This window comes from Palaemon carinicauda, chromosome 9 (assembly GCF_036898095.1).
Source record: "Palaemon carinicauda isolate YSFRI2023 chromosome 9, ASM3689809v2, whole genome shotgun sequence".
Taxonomy (NCBI): domain Eukaryota; kingdom Metazoa; phylum Arthropoda; class Malacostraca; order Decapoda; family Palaemonidae; genus Palaemon; species Palaemon carinicauda.
The window spans coordinates 142308564-142329749 of record NC_090733.1 but is presented as its reverse complement, the minus strand read 5'-3'; the positions used below and the strand labels follow the sequence as shown (position 1 = coordinate 142329749).

Here is a 21186-nt window from a genome sequence, read left to right as displayed (position 1 = left end):
CCTGCTCACAGATGGCGCTGTTGAGTACACCCCCACCTGGATAGCGATCGCTGGCGTATCCCGACCGTAGATTTCTGTCGGGCAACGGAGTTGACAGCTACATGATCATCGGGTAAGTATATTCAAAAATTTATTTTACTAATGAAAATAACATATTTCCATTCTCCAGCTCTGCCATGAATTGTACGGAAAGTCCCTTCCTGCAACGTGCATGGATTTTTCAACAGACGGTACTCTGCTTGTGACAGGGAGCAAGGATGCTCGACTCCGTTTGTATGGAACAGATTATGGTGATCAGAGAAGGTAAAGTCATTCATTTGTATTTGTATATAGTTTATTCTTTTGTTTCCTGTGTACAGGATATTTTTTCATGTATCAAATCAATAACTTGTATACTAATGGAACTAATACTCTTGTAATGTCTTCCTGTTAAGTTGGTAGTTAAACTCAGTGTTGGTTAGTGCTGTCTTTTTTGGATTTTATGTATAGATCATCCTATTCTTATTCTGAATAAACAAAAGTATTTCAGCTTAGTGATATTTTAGCTTTTGTACTGAAATCTAATTCTTTTGATGCGTTGTATGATATTCAAAGGAAACTTAACATGGAAATTTTTTTTTATTAAATTTATATTTCTTATTCTACCCTTATGTATGGTATTTCAAAAAGTATGTTAAAGGAAGATCATGAGCCAAACTTACGTTTTCTATGCTTTTGTTAAAGAAAAGAATTTTTTCATTTGATCTGATTAATCATATTTGGCATTAGTGTTGCATAAATGTAAATCATAGGTCAAGATTGAGAAGCTTCTACTGTGCAAGCCAGCATTTTCTATCACTTTCAGTAGCTAATATGGTCTTCTGCCTAGCATTCTAGTTGTCTAAAAGAGTAGCTAGGGTTGCGGGAAGGTAAAGCTTTAAGCTTTTATCAGAAGGGTCTAAAGTAAATAGATAATTTGAGACTATGAGGATCTCTAATATGTAACAAGCTGTTCACCATCATAACCCTTACCAAATGAAACACTATTACCTCTAGACATGACTTGAGAAGTCAGGTTAGGGTTAGATCAGAATTACTGCTTTTAAGTGAAGATTCGCTGGCCTTCTGTGGTTTTGCAAAATAAGCTAAAAAAAGTTGAGAGTTTTTGAAGCTTATCACTATCAAAACTTTAGTTAAGTGTTGTATTGGATTTTGGTGATTGTGTGGTTATTGTCATCCTTGCTATAATCAACTAGCCTAGTCATCTAGATTTTTTCTCCTAAACTAAAAACAAGTATTCTCTTTTGCTTTGAAATATTTATTTTTTATGCAACCATAGAAATACTTTTCCATAAGAGAAACAGTGAGGCCTTTGCACAGCTCACAACAGTTATTTAAATCACAACATAGTGCTGTCCCTTACACAAAACACAAAGAGAATGCCGATCATTATCACTAACAATTCCCTTGAACAAACTGTGCTGTAATTACCAACAAATCCAGAAGACATCTCTAAAAGCTGGAGTTCAGGGTTGTCATCAAGCTGAAGATGACACAACACAGAGACTGGAATAAAATGACATGCCCAAGTCATCAGTTCTTGCTATTAACTGCTCGATTGTCTTATTACTTTACCAGAGGTCTAAATCTATTGAAAGGAAAGAAAATTGGATATTTTTTAGTTTTACGGGTAAATATCAATAAAACCAAGCTCCCAGAGAAAAGCAATATGAGCATCAGGTGAAATTGGAACTAAATTTTATTATCAAGATTCTTTTCTTCATGGGCCCTTTTCCAAAATACTGTTGCATGCCTGGAAAAAAGTAACTGAAGTTGCGGGTATAGCTGAATGATGAACTTATTCTTATGTTTCAATAATTACAGGTTGTTTAAGAATGCTCATCAAGGTGGTGTTACTGACTGTCGTTTCATTTCCAAGACACACTTGTTTTTCTCATGTGGTCATGATGGCACAGTGAAACAGTGGGATGCAGATAATTTTCAGAGAATTATAACTCTTCAAGGGCACTCAGGCATCGTTAGGTAAGGCATCTTTTTATTATTGCTGGTCCACTTATGTCCTATTGTATTTATCGTAATCATAAAGGGGAAAAATGTTTTAATGAACCATGTCATAAAATAGATGCATGAGGATGATCCTTTTAATTTTGTTACTCTGCTTTTTATTTAATTTACTTATTTTACAAATTTCTGTAGAAATTCTAGAATATTCACACCGTCCACGAATTGCTGTTCAAGTGATTATTTTATAAAAATACTTTAATATCCTTAATTAACCATTGATAGCATGTAAAACCCTACAAAAGAGTCATCTGTATAGAAAGATTTTTGTTTACATAAATAAGAATTTGCAGAACATGGCAGTTTCAGTTATCATCTTACTTCATCTTTATTAGTGATATGAAATTTAGGTGATTCATATGTGAAATATAAACCATCATTCTTAAGGTAGGGGATATTTTTCCCAACTTGAAGGACTCAGATTGGTATAGCTAGGAAAATACATATTACTTCAAAAGTTAGTGATATTCTTGTAGATATCTTTCCTAGTATTAGGGTGAAAAGTCATTCAAAGAACGATAGAAAATTCCATTTCTTCTACTTTCAAAATCACATATTTTAAAATGTAATTACTAAAGTGTGAACATCAGTGGAGTCGCAAGAAATATTTCAATTGTATTAATCTATAAGAATAAAATTGTGACAATGTGAATACTGTAATATGATTGTTGAGTTGGTGTTTTACTTTATATAAATAAATAAGCCTTTTGGGGGGAAAATTAAACAACTTTGAAGGGATTTATAGTTGTTTACAGTTTGTAGGCAAATGTAAGTAGGGTATGATTTTTCTATATTTTGAAAAAAATATTTCACTGGCATTTTCAAGGATTTCAAAGTTATTTTATTGGTCATCTAATAACTTTTTTCGGGATTGTAGAAGTTAAGACCACACTTCTCTACCCTGTAGGTATACTTTTAAATAAGTTTAGAAACTTTTGATATGAATTTTCTATATACTGCATATAAAAAGTGGATTTGCTGCTAAAAATAAGAAATTGTATTTTTTCATTTATGTTAAAATTAATTTGATTTTATAATTTACAATTTTCAATATTAAACTTACCCGATAATCATGTAGCTGTCAACTCCGTTGCCCGACAGAATTCTATGGAGGGATACGCCAGCTATCACAATACTAGAAGGGGGTGTTCTTACCAGCGCCACCTGTGGCCAGGTACTCAAGTACTTGTTGTTGACACCTCCTCAATTATTCCTCTGTCGTGCTTCCGGCTAGACGTTCTGGGATACGCTTATGGTCTTCGAGTTTATTCACGGATATTTGGTGAAGTATTCTCTCAGATTAACGGCTGTCGCTTTACTGGAAACCTTCTTATATTAGCTAGATAGCTTTTATATAGTACTGATATAACGGTTAACGATTTTTGCTTGTTTTTGGATCCCCCTTTGGCTAACTCTTTGGATTACAAGATGTCTGACATTTCGCAAGCCCCCTCCCATAGACGATGTAGGTCTTGCAATAGGCGTATTCCGAAGGCCTCGGTAGATCCTCACACCGCTTGTTCTGACTGTAGGGACAGGCCCTGTCAGTTAGAAAATCGATGTGAGGAATGCGCCGGACTTTCGGAATTGGAATTTGTCCGTCTTTTAAAATATTCAACTAAGTTAGAGAGAGGTAGAGTTAGGAGGAGTTCTTCTCACTCTTCTATGTTTTCCTCACCTCATGATCCCCTACCTTTTCCTACCCCTGTAGTGGCTACCCCCGAACCTACTGTGTGCCCTCCGCCTGATATGTCAGTTGTTTTGCGTGCTATTCAGGCTTTAGGCGATAAAGTAGAATCAGTGGTAAGTGACCATAAGTCTCTGATGGCCGAAGTTAAAGAACTGAAGGTCAAGAGTGCAGTGGGTGGAGTTAGTGCCAGTGCTGTGACGAGTGCTAGTGTCGGTGCAGTGCCAAGTGCTAGTGTTAGTGCCAGTGTGGTGCGTGAGGATTTTTCTGTGCGAGCCAGTCGTCCTCCCAGTCCGGGACCTCTTGCAAGCTCCCATGCCCAGGGGAGAAGCAATGTCGAAGGGCATAAGGGTTCGGCAGGCCTTGTTAGGCGCACAGAACTATCCTCGGTGGTTGCGGGCGTGTCTTCCAAAGACCGTCACTCCCACCTGCAGACGATTGAGCCCGTCTTATTCTCGTCCGCTGATCAACTGTCAGGGAAGAAACGTTGGTCTCAGGTCTCGAGACCGCTTAAACGTAGAGTCCAGTCCGCGAGTGCTCAGCCAGGTTGCAGTCATTGGCTCAGCTCTGACTCGCCTCAGTCATCTGTCGACTGTACTCCGCCCAAGAGGAGTAAGGTTCTGCCACAACAGAGCTCGACTGTTAAGGCTTTACCTCAGTCTACTATCGTTTCTGCCGATCCCAAGTGGACCCTGCTTCAGTCCATGCAAGCACAGCTTTCGGACTTGATGCGTGAGTGTCGGGCTGAGAGTGTTGCACCTCCGCCTCCGCCTGTTCTTGCTCCGCCTGTGCTCGCCCCGCCTGCGCTCGCTCCGCCTGGTCGCAGCACCATCTGCCAGGCGTACGATGTTGAACCACTTTCTGAGTTCGCTGTTCCCAGTGGTGTTCAGCCTCAGCCTTCTTTAAGGCAACCTTTACTTTGGGATCAGGAGGGTTATTCCACTCTTCCTCCGCCTCCCCTTGCTGCTCCACCAGTGGTGCAACTCTCGGTTGGGGTACAACAACCTCTCCCTTCCTTGAGTCAGTCTGCTCAGCCATCGCTGCAGCGAGCTCAACCCTCCTCAAGGCAAGCTCCTCTACACCCTGGACTTGCGCCTCAGGAGCCTCAGCTTGCGAGAACTTTACCTTGTTCTGCGCAGCCTCAACCTCATCATGCTCCGCTCATCTCACAGGAACAGGAACGGGCTACTCCGCCTCCGTCCTCCGCTCAACAAGCGCAATCCTTGGGTTCAACCTCTCTTGCTAGGAGTCAACCTCCTTCACCCATGCGCCTTCCTTCTGCTTCGTCTGTTGTTCAGCCTTTGCAGTCTGAGCCTCAGGTTTTCCCTCAACAGTTACTGGAAGAGGAAACCACTGTTATTGTTCCTACCCGTTCTGACTCTGCGGTTCAGCATTCTTGTCCGATCTCTTCGCTACACTCTGGTGATGAGGTGTCGGATGATGAGGAGGCACACCTTGATCCCTCATCAGACGTGGACGAATCCAAGCTTTCTCCACAGTCTATTGATTTTCGTAAGGTCTTGGCTCTACTCAGGGAGATTTACCCAGACCACTTTGTCTCTGCTATTCCCCGCTCTCCACCATCTGAGTTTTCGCTGGGCGTACAACAAGCTAAGTCCTCCTATACTAAGCTTGTCCTAGCTAGATCCTCTAAGAGGGCTTTAAGGATCTTAGGGGAGTGGCTGCAGTCTAAACAACACCTTGGCAAGACTTCCTTCATGTTCCCTCCAACGAAGCTCACTTCGAAAGCGAGCGTTTGGTATGCCACAGGGGAAGCACCAGGCTTGGGAGTACCTGCCTCTGCCCAGGCTGACTTCTCAAGTCTGGTGGACTCGCCTCGGAGAACTGCTATGAGACGCTCGAAGGTTTGTTGGACCTTCTCAGACCTGGATCACTTACTGAAAGGGATGTTCAGAGCATTTGAAATGTTCAACTTTCTCGACTGGTGCCTGGGGGCCCTCAGCAAGAAAACCTCTCCTGCGGACAAAGATTCTGCCATGCTATTAATGTCCTGCATGGATAAGGCCATCAGAGATGGATCGGGTGAGCTAGCGTCGTTGTTTGTATCAGGGGTGTTGAAGAAAAGGGAACAACTGTGTACCTTCCTTTCCGCCAGCATTACACCTTGCCAACGGTCACAACTCCTTTTTGCTCCGCTCTCGAAGTTCCTCTTTCCCGAAGAGCTAGTTAAGGACTTGTCTGCTGCCCTGATACAAAAGGATACGCACGATCTTGTTGCCTCATCGGCTCGTAAGTCTAAGGTTGCCACCTCAGTCCCCAAGACTTATCGCTCCCCAGTGGCTGATACCCCGGCTACGAGGTTCATACCGCCCTTTCGTGGTAGAGCCCCCAGCCGAGGAAGCTCCCGTCCAGACTCTCACAGGAGCAAGTCTAGGAAAGGATCCAGGACATCTAAGGGAAAGAACTGACTCTCCGTTTCTCCAGACAACAGTAGGAGCCAGACTCAAGATCTTCTGGCGAGCCTGGGAGAAGAGAGGTGCAGACGCACAGTCTGTCAGTTGGCTGAGGAACGGTTACAGGATTCCATTCTGCCTCAAACCACCTCTGACCACATCGCCCATCAACCTCTCTCCCAACTACAAAGAAGAGGACAAGAGGCTAGCATTGCAACAGGAGGTGTCGCTACTTGTGCAGAAGAAGGCAGTGGTTATAGTCCGGGACCATCAATCCCCGGGCTTCTACAACCGTCTCTTTCTTGTGGCCAAGAAGACAGGAGGTTGGAGACCGGTGCTGGACGTCAGCTCTCTCAACGAGTATGTCACCAAGCAGACGTTCACGATGGAGACGACCAAGTCGGTCTTAGCAGCGGTCAGACAGGAGGACTGGATGGTCTCGTTGGACTTGAAAGATGCATACTTTCACGTTCCCATTCATCCAGACTCCCAACCTTTCCTAAGATTCGTTTTCGGAAAGGTTGTCTATCAGTTCCAAGCCCTGTGTTTTGGCCTAAGCACAGCTCCTATGGTCTTTACTCATCTGATGAGGAATGTAGCGAAATTCCTACACTTGTCGAACATCAGAGCCTCCCTCTACCTAGACGACTGGCTGTTGAGAGCCTCCACGAGTCGTCGTTGTCTGGAGAACCTCAATTGGACTTTAGACTTAATCAGAGACCTAGGTCTATTAGTCAATATAGAGAAATCTCAACTCATTCCCTCCCAATCCATTGTGTACCTGGGAATGGAGATTCGGAGTCAGGATTTTCGGGCTTTTCCATCGGCCCCCAGGATAAGCCAAGCCCTAGAGTGCATCATGAGCATGCTGAAGAGGAGCAATTGCTCAGTGAGACAGTGGATGAGTCTCACAGGGACCCTCTCATCACTGGCCCTGTTTGTCGAGCTAGGAAGACTCCACCTCCGCCCTCTTCAATTCCATCTTGCAGCTCATTGGGACAAGGGCTCGACTCTAGAAGCAGTCTCTATCCCTATCAACCAAGAGATGAAGACCACTCTCCTGTGGTGGAAGCACAATCTCCTTCTCAAGGAGGGTCTATCATTGGCCATCCAGACCCCCAATCTTCATCTCTTCTCAGATGCATCGGACTCGGGCTGGGGTGCGACCTTGGACGGACGGGAATGCTCGGGAGTATGGAACGAGGAACAAGGATTACTCCACATCAACTGCAAGGAACTGCTAGCAGTTCATCTAGCCCTGTTGAACTTCAAGTCCCTCCTGCTAGGCAAAGTGGTGGAGGTGAATTCAGACAACACCACAGCCTTGGCTTACATCTCCAAGCAAGGAGGGACCCATTCGAGGAGCCTTTACGAGATCGCAAGGGACCTCCTCATTTGGTCAAGAGGTCTAAACCTCACTCTGGTTACGAGGTTCATCCAGGGCGATATGAATGTTTCAGCGGATCGCCTAAGCAGAAGGAATCAGGTCATTCCCACGGAATGGACCCTCCACAAGAGTGTGTGCAACAGACTTTGGACCTTGTGGGGTCAACCTACCATAGATCTGTTTGCCACCTCCATAACCAAGAGACTTCCGCTTTATTGTTCCCCTGTTCCAGACCCTGCAGCGGTTCATGTGGATGCTTTTCTTCTGAACTGGTCCCATCTCGACCTGTACGCATTCCCTCCGTTCAAGATAATAAACAAAGTTCTGCAGAAATTCGTCTCGCACGAAGGGACACGGCTGACGCTGGTTGCTCCCCTTTGGCCTGCAAGAGAATGGTTCACAGAGGTACTTCAATGGCTAGTCGACTTCCCCAGGACTCTACCTCTAAGAGTGGACCTTCTACGTCAACTTCACGTAGACAGGTTGCACCCAAACCTCCACGCTCTTCGGCTGACTGCCTTCAGACTGTCGAAAGATTCGCTAGAGCTAGAGGCTTTTCGAAGGAGGCAGCCAGTGCGATTGCCAGAGCTAGAAGAGTTTCCACTCGTAGAGTCTACCAGTCTAAGTGGGAGGTCTTCCGAAGCTGGTGTAGAGCCAATTCAATATCCTCTACCAATACCTCTGTGATCCAAATAGCTGACTTCCTTCTACATCTTAGGAATGAGAGATCCCTTTCAGCACCTACGATTAAAGGATATAGGAGCATGTTGGCTTCAGTTCTCCGCCACAGAGGTTTGGACCTGTCTTCCAACAAGGACCTTCAAGACATTCTCAAGTCTTTTGAGACGTCTAAAGAACGTCGTCTTTCCACTCCAGGCTGGAATCTAGACGTAGTCTTAAGGTTCCTTATGACATCTAGGTTCGAACCTCTCCAGTCAGCTTCCTTCAAGGACCTTACCCTCAAGACTCTTTTTCTCGTTTGCCTTGCAACAGCTAAGAGAGTCAGTGAGGTTCATGCCTTCAGCAAGAACATTGGTTTCACAACCGAATCTGCAACATGTTCTTTTCAGCTTGGATTCCTAGCAAAGAACGAGCTTCCTTCACGTCCTTGGCCTAGATCGTTTGAAATACCTAGCCTCTCCAACATGGTAGGTAACGAACTAGAGAGAGTTCTTTGCCCTGTCAGAGCTCTCAAATATTATCTGAAAAGGTCTAAACCTATTCGAGGACAGTCAGAAGCCTTATGGTGTGCCATCAAGAAACCCTCGAGACCCATGTCCAAGAATGGGCTTTCGTACTATATAAGGCTTCTGATCAGAGAAGCACATTCTCACTTAAAGGAGGAAGACCTTGCATTGCTGAAGGTAAGGACCCACGAAGTAAGAGCTGTAGCTACTTCGATGGCCTTTAATAAAAACCGTTCTCTGCAGAGCATAATGGATGCAACCTATTGGAGGAGCAAGTCAGTGTTTGCATCATTTTATCTGAAAGATGTCCAGTCTCTTTACGAGAACTGCTACACCCTGGGACCATTCGTAGCAGCGAGTGCAGTAGTAGGTGAGGGCTCAGCCACTACATTCCCTTAATCCCATAACCTTTTTTTTAACCTTTCTCTTGAATACTTTTATTGTTGTTTTTATGGTTGTTACGGTAGGCTAAGAAGCCTTCCGCATCCTTGGATTTGGCGGGTGGTCTATTCATTCTTGAGAAGCGCCTGGGTTAAAGGTTTGGTAGAGGTCCTTTAGTAGGGGTTGCAACCCCGTGTACTTTGGCACCTTTGGGTTGATTCAGCCTCCAAGAGGAACGCTGCGCTCAGTAAGGAAGACGAACTTTAAATAAAGAGGCAGAGTAACGGTTCTATTCGACTTCCTTACCAGGTACTTATTATTTCATTGTTATTTGAGATAACTGTTATATGAAATATGGGATACTTAGCTATCCTTTAATCTTGTACACTGGTTTTCACCCACCTCCCTGGGTGTGAATCAGCTACATGATTATCGGGTAAGTTTAATATTGAAAAATGTTATTTTTATTAATAAAATAAATTTTTGAATATACTTACCCGATAATCATGATTTAATCGACCCTCCCTTCCTCCCCAGAGAGAACCAGTGGACCGAGGAATAATTGAGGAGGTGTCAACAACAAGTACTTGAGTACCTGGCCACAGGTGGCGCTGGTAAGAACACCCCCTTCTAGTATTGTGATAGCTGGCGTATCCCTCCATAGAATTCTGTCGGGCAACGGAGTTGACAGCTACATGATTATCGGGTAAGTATATTCAAAAATTTATTTTATTAATAAAAATAACATATTTACAGATGTTTGGCTGTATGCCCAAAAGGTGCTTGGGTTGCAACTAGTGGACAAGACCGTTCTCTGCGATTGTGGCAGCGGACAAATGAACCCTTGATTCTTGAAGATGAGAGAGAGGAAGAGCGAAGAAGAGAGGAAGAGGAGCAAGGAGGAAATTTAGTAACTCAGAGACCAGTAATTGTAGGAGAAAACGTATCTCAGGCTGTTCGACCATCTACGACTACTCATCATACAGAAAAAGCTGTGAGTAGAATTTTAAGGGATCATTTCATTAAAAAAAATATAAAGGGCTAGAAGGGTGTGTAGCCAAACGAATAAATTTTTTAACTTTTTCCGTTAAGATCTCTGCATTGATAATGTTTCTTTAACTGTATAGAATGCCTTTAAAACTTTAGGTGTGTTTTTTGACAGCAAATTTACTTTTGAGAAATACTTTTGAACTGTTCCTTATTCTATTCCACAAATTATTGGGTTATAAGATTTTCGGTGATCAATCTATCATGAAATTTTCTTATTCTTTCATTCTACCTTGTTTCAAGTATTGTTCTCCTGTCTGGTCTTCAGCTCTTAATTCAAATCTTAATTTATTGGACAAAAACTAATGGTCTATTAAATTCTTTATTCCTGATCTTGATATCAATCTCTGTCGCCATCACTCAGTTAGATCTTTATGTATGTTGCCTAAGATTTTCCTTAATTCTGACCATCCTTTGCATTCAGATCTCCCCAAACTGTACCATTCTCTATGTAATACTAGGCATCCAATTAAGTCTAACGGTCTTGCTTTCTCCATCATAAGGAGTTTTAAGTGTTTTATTCCAGCTGTAACCACATCTTGCTGTGGCCTGATTGGTAACGTCTCTGCCTGGTGTTTGCCAGTCGGGGGTTTGAGTCCCACTCAGACTCATTAGTGCCATTAGTGTCTGCAACTTTACCATCCGTACGAGCTAAGGTTGGGGGGTTTGGGGGAGCCTTTAGGTCTATCTGCTGAATCATCAGCAGCCACTGCCTGGTCCTCCCTTGTCCTAGCTTGGGTGGAGAGGAGGCTTGTGCGCTGATCATATAATATATGGTCAGTCTTTAGGGCATTGATCTGATTGCTAGGGCAATGTCACTGTCCCTTGCCTCTGCCATTCATGAGCGACCTTTAAACCTTTAATCGGTGGAATTTCAGGAGTTCAAGTTCAGACTTGCAGCGAATTTTTTTATGTGAACTGATATTTTATACTTTTTATTCATTACTTCTCATATATAGTTATATATTTCCTTTCCTCACTAGAATATTTTCCCTGGTGTAGCCCTTGAATTTGTAGCATCTTGCCTTTCCTTACTGGGCAATATTACCTATTGGAGCCCTTGGGTTTGTAGCATCCTGCTTTTTCAAGTCAGTTTGTAGCTTAGCTAGTAAAAATAACAATACTACTTGTAATAAAACAATGCAAGATTACATACAACCACATCAACCAGATAAGGCTTTTGCATTATTTACTGATAATGCAATGTGGTATTTCCATATGATTTTAAAGTAAAAAGACAAATGCAATCGTCTATAGATAGATTACTAGTCAAAACTGATCGTAGAAATGTAAAAAAATACGACCAGTTGCCCAAAAAGAGTAAATTAAGTAATTCAGTTAGTGATAGTGAATGTCATTTAAGAGAGGGAACTTCCAATATTTTTCCAGAAGTTTTTATGGAGGTAGATTCTCTCTCCAAAAAGAAATCCCTTCCTTCTCTCTTGTCTCCCTCACGGTAGCCTTGTCTTAACTCAAAGGTAAAGTAGAAGTTGATATTGTGAATTATTAATTAATATTAATTTATAATTTTAGGTTTATAATTTATTCACTAAACGCCATTACAAAACTTTTAGAAATAAGTGTAGATGTGTATTTATGGACATGTGGAACCCGGGTGTATTTCCTTTATTTTTTAGGGGAAAAATTGTTTAATATATTAGCAAGGGTGGGCTGTGGCACCCTAGCAGTACCAGCCGAACTTGGTTGAGTCCCATGTCAGGCTGGGAGGAACATAGAGAGGAGAGATCCCCTTTTTTGTTTCATTTGTTTGATGCCGGCTACCCCCTAAAATTTGGGGAAGTGCCTTGGTATATGTATATATGTATATTAGCAATTATTTTGCGAGCAAGTTTCCAGAACAAATTATACTCATAAACCAAGGTACCACTTTACAGTATTGTACAAGTGTACAGGTAATGCATTTCTATCAGATAAATGGGAATATTGTACCTAGCAGTAATGTTTGGCATATTTTTTCAATATTGCAAAGCATAACTGAATTTTACTGTCACTCATGGCAAAATGGTCTTTCTCCTGAGTTCTCAAATCATATCACAATTAAACTCATGAATTGTCATTAGATTGTTTTTTTAATGTGGTGCTAGATAGGAGAGAAAAGCTGTAAATTTCTAATATTGCTTTATTCATTCCTCACTCTTCCTAGGTGGACATGATCATAGAAGCTTTGATTATCTATCGTGAGCAGCTGGAAGGAGGTCCATCTGTGGCTCCAAATCAGTTGATGACAGTTGTATATAAAACTTCAGATCCACTGAAGTTTGTATTGGAAGTATTAAGGAAAGTGAAGTCAAGGTAAGGGTAGTACTGTTTGTGAAGTATCTTTGATATTTATATCAAAATTTATAAACAGTTTGATTTGAAAGCATGTTATATTTTAACCATTGCTTGATTATGATATTCATTTATCATGATAATTAGAAGTCATATCCTCTACAATAGATTACTTATTTTTCAATATTAAACTTACCCGATAATCATGTAGCTGTCAACTCTGTTGCCCGACAGAATTCTATGGAGGGATACGCCAGCTATCACAATACTAGAAGGGGGTGTATTTACCAGCGCCACCTGTGCCCAGGTACTCAAGTACTTCTTGTTGACACCTCCTCAATTATTCCTCTGTCGTGCTTCCGGCAAGACGTTCTGGGATACGCTTATGTTCTTGGAGTATTTTCACGACTTTGGTGAAGTATTTCTCTTTGATTTCGGCTGTCGCTTTACTGGAAACTTCTATTTTAGCTTAGTTAGCTTTTGGAATTAATTTGATTAATTTTGGTGACGAAGAGAGTATGAACTCTCGTTCACCTTTCAATGGCCGACCCTTCCCTTAGACGGAAGTGTTGGTGTCTAAGAGAGTATAGACTCTCTTTCTTAATTTTGCTTAACAAAAGTTATAGATTTATTTTATATCTCTCCGCCTCTTATAGGCCTCTTCGATTAACTTCCTTTTATTATAAACTTATTAAAATTAATTTTTATATTTGTTTATATTCGACCTTCCTAATAGTAGGCGGTCTTTTCTTGGTACCGAAGTTAATTATCGTGAGCCCGTCATTTCGGTTTTACCTGTTAACATATTATGCTTTTTTAAGGTCTTTGAAAGAATTTCTTTGATAGTCTCGTACTTTTTCAAAGTTGAACTAACGTTTTGTTTGTCTCGGCAGTTGTTGACGTTCAGAACGTTTCAACTTGCACTCTATCGTTACGATAGAGAAAGAATGTTCACGGTTTCACATTGCAGTAAGAGTAACCGTGTCTAGCGTTTTGTTCATTCTTTCTTAACTTAATGGTTTTGATCCTAATAAGGAACTTTTCTTTTTGGGAAATAGATGCTTAGTCAGGCAGGGGATGAGTCTAACAGGGACACTTTCATCGCTGGCCCTGTTCATCGAGTTAGGGAGACTCCACCTCCGCCCCCTTCAGTATCATCTAGCTGCTCACTGGATAAAGGACATGACGCTAGAGACGGGCTCAGTTCCTGTTTCCGAAGAGATGAGGTCTACTCTAACGTGGTGGAAGAACAGCATTCTTCTCAAGGAAGGTCTACCTTTGGCTGTTCAGACCCCCGACCACCGTCTCTTCTCGGACGCATCGGACACGGGCTGGGGTGCGACACTGGACGGACAGGAATGCTCGGGAACATGGAATCAGGAGCAAAGGACACTTCACATCTATTGCAAGGAGTTGTTGGCAGTTCATCTGGCCTTGATAAACTTCAAGTCCCTCCAGCTTAACAAGGTGGTGGAGGTGAACTCCGACTACACCACAGCCTTGGCTTACATCTCCAAGCAGAGAGGGACTCATTCGAGGAAGTTGTTCAAGATCGCAAGGGACCTCCTCATTTGGTCAAAGATCGAAAGCTCACGCTGGTAACGAGGCTCATTCAGGGCGATATGAATGTCATGGCAGATCGCCTCAGCCGTAAGGGTCAGGTCTTCCCCACAGAGTGGACCCTTCACAAGAATGTTTGCAGCAGACTTTGGGCCCTGTGGGGTCAGCCAACCATAGTTCTTTTCGCTACCTCGATGACCAAGAAGCTCCTCTTGTATTGTTCTCCGATTCCAGACCCAGCAGCAGTTCGCGTGGATGCCTTTCTGCTGGATTGGTCCCATCTCAACCTGTATGCATTCCCGCCGTTCAAGATTGTCAACAGGGTACTTCAGAAGTTCGCCTCTCACAAAAGGACACGGTTGACGTTGGTTGCTCCCCTCTGACCCGCGAGAGAAGGGTTCACCGAGGTACTGCAATGGCTGGTCGACGTTCCCAGGACTCTTCCTCCTAGAGTGGACCTTCTGCGTCAACCTCACGTAAAGAAGGTACACCCAAACCTCCACGCTCTTCGTCTGACTGCCTTCAGACTATCGAAAGTCTCTCAAGAACTAGAGGCTTTTCGAAGGAGGCAGCCAGAACGATTGCCAGAGCAAGGACGACATCCACTCTCAGAGTCTATCAGTCTTAATGGGAAGTCTTCCGAAGCTGGTGCAAGGCCAATGCAGTTTTTCCTCAACCAGTACCACTGTAACCCAGATTGCTGACTTCCTGTTACATCTAAGGAACGTAAAATCCCTATCAGCTCCTACGATCAAGGGTTACAGAAGTATGTTGGCAGCGGTTTTCCGCCACAGAGGTTTGGATCTTTCCTCCAACAAAGATCTACAGGACCTCCTTAGGTCTTTTGAGACCTCAAAGGAACGTCGGTTGTCCACTCCAGGCTGGAATCTAGACGTGGTCCTAAGGTTCCTAATGTCATCAGGATTTGAACCGTTCCAATCAGCCTCTTTTAAGGACCTCACATTAGAAACTCTTTTCCTCGTGTGCTTAGCAACAGGTAAAAGAGTAAGTGAGATCCACGCCTTCAGCAGGAACATAGGTTTCACATCTGAAACGGCTACATGTTCCTTGCGGCTCGGTTTTTTTTTTGGCTAAAACGAGCTTCCTTCCCGTCCTTGCCCTAAGTCGTTCGAGATCCCAAGCCTGTCCAACATGGTGGGGAACGAACTAGAGAGAGTACTTTGCCCTGTTAGAGCTCTTAAGTACTATCTAAGAAGGTCAAAACCATTACGAGGACAATCAGAAGCCTTATGGTGTGCTATCAAGAAGCCTTCTCTACCAATGTCTAAGAACTCAGTTTCTTACTACATCAGGCTTCTGATTAGAGAAGCAAATTCTCATCTGAAGGAAGAAGACCTTGCTTTGCTGAAGGTAAGGACACATGAAGTGAGAGCTGTGGCTACTTCAGTGGCCTTCAAACAGAACCGTTCTCTGCAGAGTGTTATGGATGCAACCTATTGGAGAAGCAAGTCAGTGTTCGCATCATTCTATCTCAAAGATGTCCAGTCTCTTTACGAGTACTGCTACACCCTGGGTCCATTCGTAGCAACGAATGCAGTAGTAGGCGAGGGCTCAGCCACTACATTCCCATAATTCCATAACTTTTTAACCTTTCTCTTGAATACTTTTTATGGGTTGTTCGGTCGGCTAAGAAGCCTTCCACATCCTTGTTGATTTGGCGGGTGGTCAATTCTTTCTTGAGAAGCGCCGAGGTTAAAGGTTGTGATGAGGTCCTTTAGTATGGGTTGCAGCCCTGTATACTTTAGCACCTTTGGGTTGATTCAGCCTCCAAGAGGAACGCTGCGCTCAGTAAGGAAGACGAACTTAAAAAAGAGACAGAGTAACGGTTCAATTCGACTTCCTTACCAGGTACTTATTATTTCATTGTTATTTGAGATAACTGTTATATGAAATATGGGATACTTAGCTATCCTTTAATCTTGTACACTGGTTTTCACCCACCCCCCTGGGTGTGAATCAGCTACATGATTATCGGGTAAGTTTAATATTGAAAAATGTTATTTTCATTAGTAAAATAAATTTTTGAATATACTTACCCGATAATCATGATTTAATTGACCCTCCCTTCCTCCCCATAGAGAACCAGTGGGACCGAGGAATAATTGAGGAGGTGTCAACAAGAAGTACTTGAGTACCTGGCCACAGGTGGCGCTGGTAAGAACACCCCCTTCTAGTATTGTGATAGCTGGCGTATCCCTCCATAGAATTCTGTCGGGCAACAGAGTTGACAGCTACATGATTATCGGGTAAGTATATTCAAAAATTTATTTTACTAATGAAAATAACATTTTGAGTAAATTCATTTAAATTATTTGTTACTAGAAGGTATATTCACATTTGTGTAATTTTCTATATCATACTCGATTTGTTGGTTATGGTATATATTTCTGCTTCAAAACTTTCAATCTAGAAATTGTAAATGTGTTGAAATTTTATTTACCAGTACTGTATATCATGTAGGTTATTTTCTATGAACTTTCATGATACAACTTAAAGCTATCAGTAGAACATGTAATTGATAAATGAGTATGTCAGTTGAATCTATTAAGGAAAAGTTGAGGGAATATGTAAAGTTATGAAAGTAACATTATTAATAGCAGTTGAATGTAATTAAGGATCTCTGAATGGATATGAAAAGGACTGCAGATCAAGAAGTTATTAAAGTAGTTGTTGATTATTACTGATATCTTGTGGATAACAGCTTGTAGTATTTAAACATTTGAAGACTGCTAATTATAATTACTTAGCTGATGGGTTTAGTTGAAACAAAAAAGACTTAGAGAAATATTCTATAGTATAAAAGATTGACTGAGATTATATATGACAGTTTACAAGCATCATTCAATACGAATAATGCTAGATTCCATATAATGTTTCCAGGATCGTCTTACTGATATGTATTGTACAGTCTTTAGATAAGACATTTAGCTTCCAAATTATGAATGAATGATATAAGAGTAGTCCATTGTATGGATGACGACATCCGATGTTCCTCTGCAGTAGATTGGGTGCTTTTGCTCGTCCCATATAGGTTAATTGACGCATACCTTGCCTCATGTTGGACATGTTCAATAAGGATCTAGTGTGGCGTGTCGCTTCTGGCTTTTTAGGGCGAGATGTGTTGTGTGATCCTTCCCTAGGGCAGTGACCCCCTTGTAAATAACTCTTCAGTCCATAAAGTTGCTAGCAAGGGTTTTTGTGGGGGGTTGATGAAATTTTTAATTAATGTAAGGTTGACTTACCTTGATCCTTGTGCTGTACTTTACCTCTTTTCAGCCAGGTCTTCAGTGGGCGTTTTAGTGTCAACAGCAGAGCTGATACTTAATGAATGTTAAAAGTGATGAATGTAGATAATGTTAGATTTATTAAGTTGAATTTCAGTCTTCAGTTGGGAAATGGTCTCTTAATATGAAAAATTTAGCTAAAGGAATGCTTGGTTATTTGAAAGGGTAATAAACAAAGCAAGAATATGTAACAACAGAAATTGTGATTTACATGGATAAGTATCAAATGTTAGAGTTGATAGATTGACGTTGGCTTTAACTTCAATATGCAAATAGTAAATCTCACTCAACTCTACAGGAAAATAAAAACTGATGAGCTTAATGAAAATCCTCCTAACAGCTAATTTTTCAATATTAAACTTAGCCGGTGATCATATAGCTGTCAGCTCTGCTGCCCGACAGAAAAACCTAAGGACAAAATACGCCAGCGATCGCTATACAGGTGGGGGTGTACATCAACTGCGCCATCTGTCGAGCAGGTACTCAAGTACTCCATGTCAACACAGAACCAATTTTCTCTCTGTCGTGCCACTGGCAAGACCTACTAAATACGCTGTTACTAACTGGATTTGTTTTCACAACTATTTGGTGAAGTACACTATTCCAGTTTTGAGCTTTCGCTATGCAGGGGTTTTATCTTCATCTCAAAACTTGAACTCGTTTTGGATAGATTTAATTATGGTGACAAAGAGAGTATGGACTCTCTTTCACTTTTAAATGGCCGACCCTTCCCTTAGACGGAAGTGTGTTTAGGTTTTTAGTAATTTTGCTTAACACGTTATAGATCTATATATTTTATATCTCTCCGCCTTTATTAGGCCTCTTCGATTAACTTTCCATTTATTATAAACATATAAAATAAATTTTTATGTTTTGTTTATATACGACCTTTCCTGATAGTAGGCGGTCCTAACTTGGAACCGAAGTTAATCAACGTTGAGCCCGTTATATCGTATTTAGCCTTTAAAGAATTTAAAACTTTTTAAATTTAATGTTTTATGAAAGAATTTCTTTGATAGTCTCGTACTGTTTTCAAAGATGAACTAACGTTTAGTTTTTTAGACTACGCAGTTGTTGACGTTCAGGACGTTCAACATGCGCTCTATCGTTACGATAGAGAGAGAGTGTATCACGGTTTCACTTTGCAGTAAGAGTAAACCGATTCTGACGTTTCGTTCATTCTTTCTTAGCTTAAATGGTTTAAATTCTAAATTAAAGGAACTTTTTTTTTGGAAAACCTTTCAGTTTTTTCCTTTAGCCAAATAACATGTTTTGACGATATATAATTGGGCTCTTCTCTCAGGTGCGAAATCAAGAGAGAAAGAGAGAGAGAGATAGAGACGGAGGGAGAGAGAGGAGAGAAAACGTTCCGTTCAAGCGGGTAACGTTGTTCTCGTGTTACTCTCCTCCCTAGTCGCTGTACGGGGAAGAAGGTAAAACGTTTCTAGGGTTTTATTCTTGTCCCCAGGCTATGTGCGGTGAGAGATTGTAAACGTAGTTTATTTGAACTAGTGTTTAGTCTCTTTCCCAGCCACTGAATTCTTTATCTTTATATATGTTTTCTGTTGCATTATACGACTGTTTTCGCAATTACTACCTTTTAATGAAGGGTAGGATTGCGTGTTTCAGGTAGAAATCAGTAAAAGTTTCGATTTCAGTGAAATAAGTGCAAAACAGAAAATCGTAGTGATAAAGTGATATGCGCAAAGTGTTACAGTGTTGCGTCCGAGGGTTCGTCTTGTGGAGGATTAATTTTATTTTAATTTATTTTTTTTGTTTGCCAAATCAAAGAGAGAGAGAGAGAGTGTGAGTGTGTTTATTTAAGTTTTGTGAGAGAGAGAGAGAGAGAGAGAGAGAGAGAGAGAGAGAGAGAGAGAGAGAGAGAGAGACAGAGAGACAGAGTTTACAGTATTGGCTTTAGTTTGTCACAGAGAGAGAGAGAGAGAGAGAGAGAGAGAGAGAGAGAGAGAGTTGTTTTAGTACTGTTAAATCGAGACATTTTATTTGCTTTAGCTTTGTCATTAGAGAGAGTGAGTGTGAGTGAGTGTTTATTTACTTAAGTTTTGTCAAACCGCAAGAGAAAGAAAGTGTTTATTTGCTTTAGTTTTGTCAGAGAGAGAGAGAGAGAGAGAGAGAGAATTTCATGTGCTTTAGTTTCGTTAGATCGCGCGTGCGCGAGAGAATGTGTGTGTATGTGCGTTTGTGTGTGCGTGTTTTGTGTGTCCGCGGTGCGCGCTGAAGAAAAAGGGTAATTAGCGAATGATTGTTTGAAGTTGGAAAGATTGTTGGTATATTTGAGGTTGTTTGTTTACATTTTTTAGCTAGGATAGGGTGGTGATGAATGTCTTGGGCGAAAGCATTGGATCTCGAACGATAGAAGGAGTCGGTTGTTTCTTTTTTTGTTCTTCGAAAGCCGGCTGTTTAGTGTTTTTTTATATTCTGAGTAAGTACTGTTTTTATTCATTTTTGTTAGGCGCGTTCGTGAATGATAGAAAGTTTATTGTTTATCTTTGATTATAGTGCGATAGTTGTTAGTTAGGAGTGTTCATAAGTGTTTTTTATTTTTTTGGCAGGCCGCGATTCCTCCTTTGGAGAGTTATATTTGAATGCCGATCTTTAGTTGACGACCTGGCCTGTATTAGATTGTTTTAAGACTGCTCTTGGATTACGCAACCGTTGATGACCTGGACTACGATTAGGATTACGATTTGATTGCACTGACCGATTTCCTTGATTTTGATGCCATAATGACCCAGCCCGTTTTAAGGATTTTTCGTTTGGATTACTGGTTATAAAGATTGTGTATAATGACGATGATGATGATGATACTGACACCTGTGACTCAAGGAGTTGAGGCCGTTATGGCAAATTAAGAACTCTTCGGTTACCATAAACTGTAGTGGTAGTTTGCCGTGAAAGGACAGTTCGGCTTGTGTGTGGCGACAGTGTTGGTGTCGTAATATATATAAACACATATTTTGAGTTGGTGTGCGGTTTAGTATTAAGTTTGTTAGGGTTTTTTTTATTTGAATGGTGATACGGTTTTTTTTTGGTATATTTATGAATTTAATGATTTGTTTTACGTGTAATTATTTTGGTTGTTGGTGGTTTATATGTTAAGCTTATTTTGAATGCAGAATTTTTTTGCTTTTGGTTGCGGTGAATATAATTTTAAGGCTATGTTTTGTTTTCATTTTCCTTCTGTCCAAGAGTCCAGTTTGAAGTAGAGTCAGGGGAAAGTTTGTATTGTGGGATATTGAGAAAGTAGGAGTGATCAAGGGTGTGGGGGGGTTGTGTTTTTGTTGACATCCCGCTACATAAATTTGGCGCCCGAACAGGGACGACTGTTGAAGGTGGGATTGAAACTGGACTGTTGGACAAGGGTAAATAGGTTTTGGAATTACTTAAAATATTGATGGTATTGAAATGGAGTTAATGGAAGAACAGTTGCATATTTTAAAGGAAGAATTGCGGTTGTCTAATGAGCGAGAGGAGAGGTTGTTGTTGGAGAATGCGAGGTTAAGTAGTGAGAATGAGGAGATGCAAAGGAAACTCAGGGAACTTCAGGGAACTGTAGAGAGAGTGGAAGAGGGTGTTGAGATGAGGATGCGAGAAAATGAGAAACGAATGGAAGCTATGATAGGGCAAGTAATGGGGATGATGAAAACTGTCATAGGTGAAGGTGCAGTCGGAGGAGTGGATTCTGCTTCTGGTAACGGGTTGATTGTGGAAGAGGATAGGGTAAGTGATAATGGGGAAGGTAGTGATAGTGATATTGAAAGTAAAGGGCCTAGACATAGTAAGATTGGAACGAAGGGTGATAGGAAGAAGGAGAAGAAAGGTAAAGATAATGTGAAGAAAGAAA

At 41.4% G+C, this 21186-nt stretch overlaps 1 protein-coding gene across 1 annotated transcript in view; it reads left to right on the top strand.

Moving 5' to 3' along the window:
• The window catches only part of LOC137647207 (WD repeat-containing protein 3), a 145060-nt gene that overhangs the window by 101497 nt on the left and 22377 nt on the right, over positions 1-21186 (top strand). The window contains exons 14-17 of the mRNA XM_068380541.1: positions 170-303; positions 1864-2022; positions 9874-10111; positions 12329-12477. Of these exons, the coding sequence (XP_068236642.1) occupies positions 170-303; positions 1864-2022; positions 9874-10111; positions 12329-12477 (680 nt within the window). The remainder of the gene's footprint in view (positions 1-169; positions 304-1863; positions 2023-9873; positions 10112-12328; positions 12478-21186) is intronic.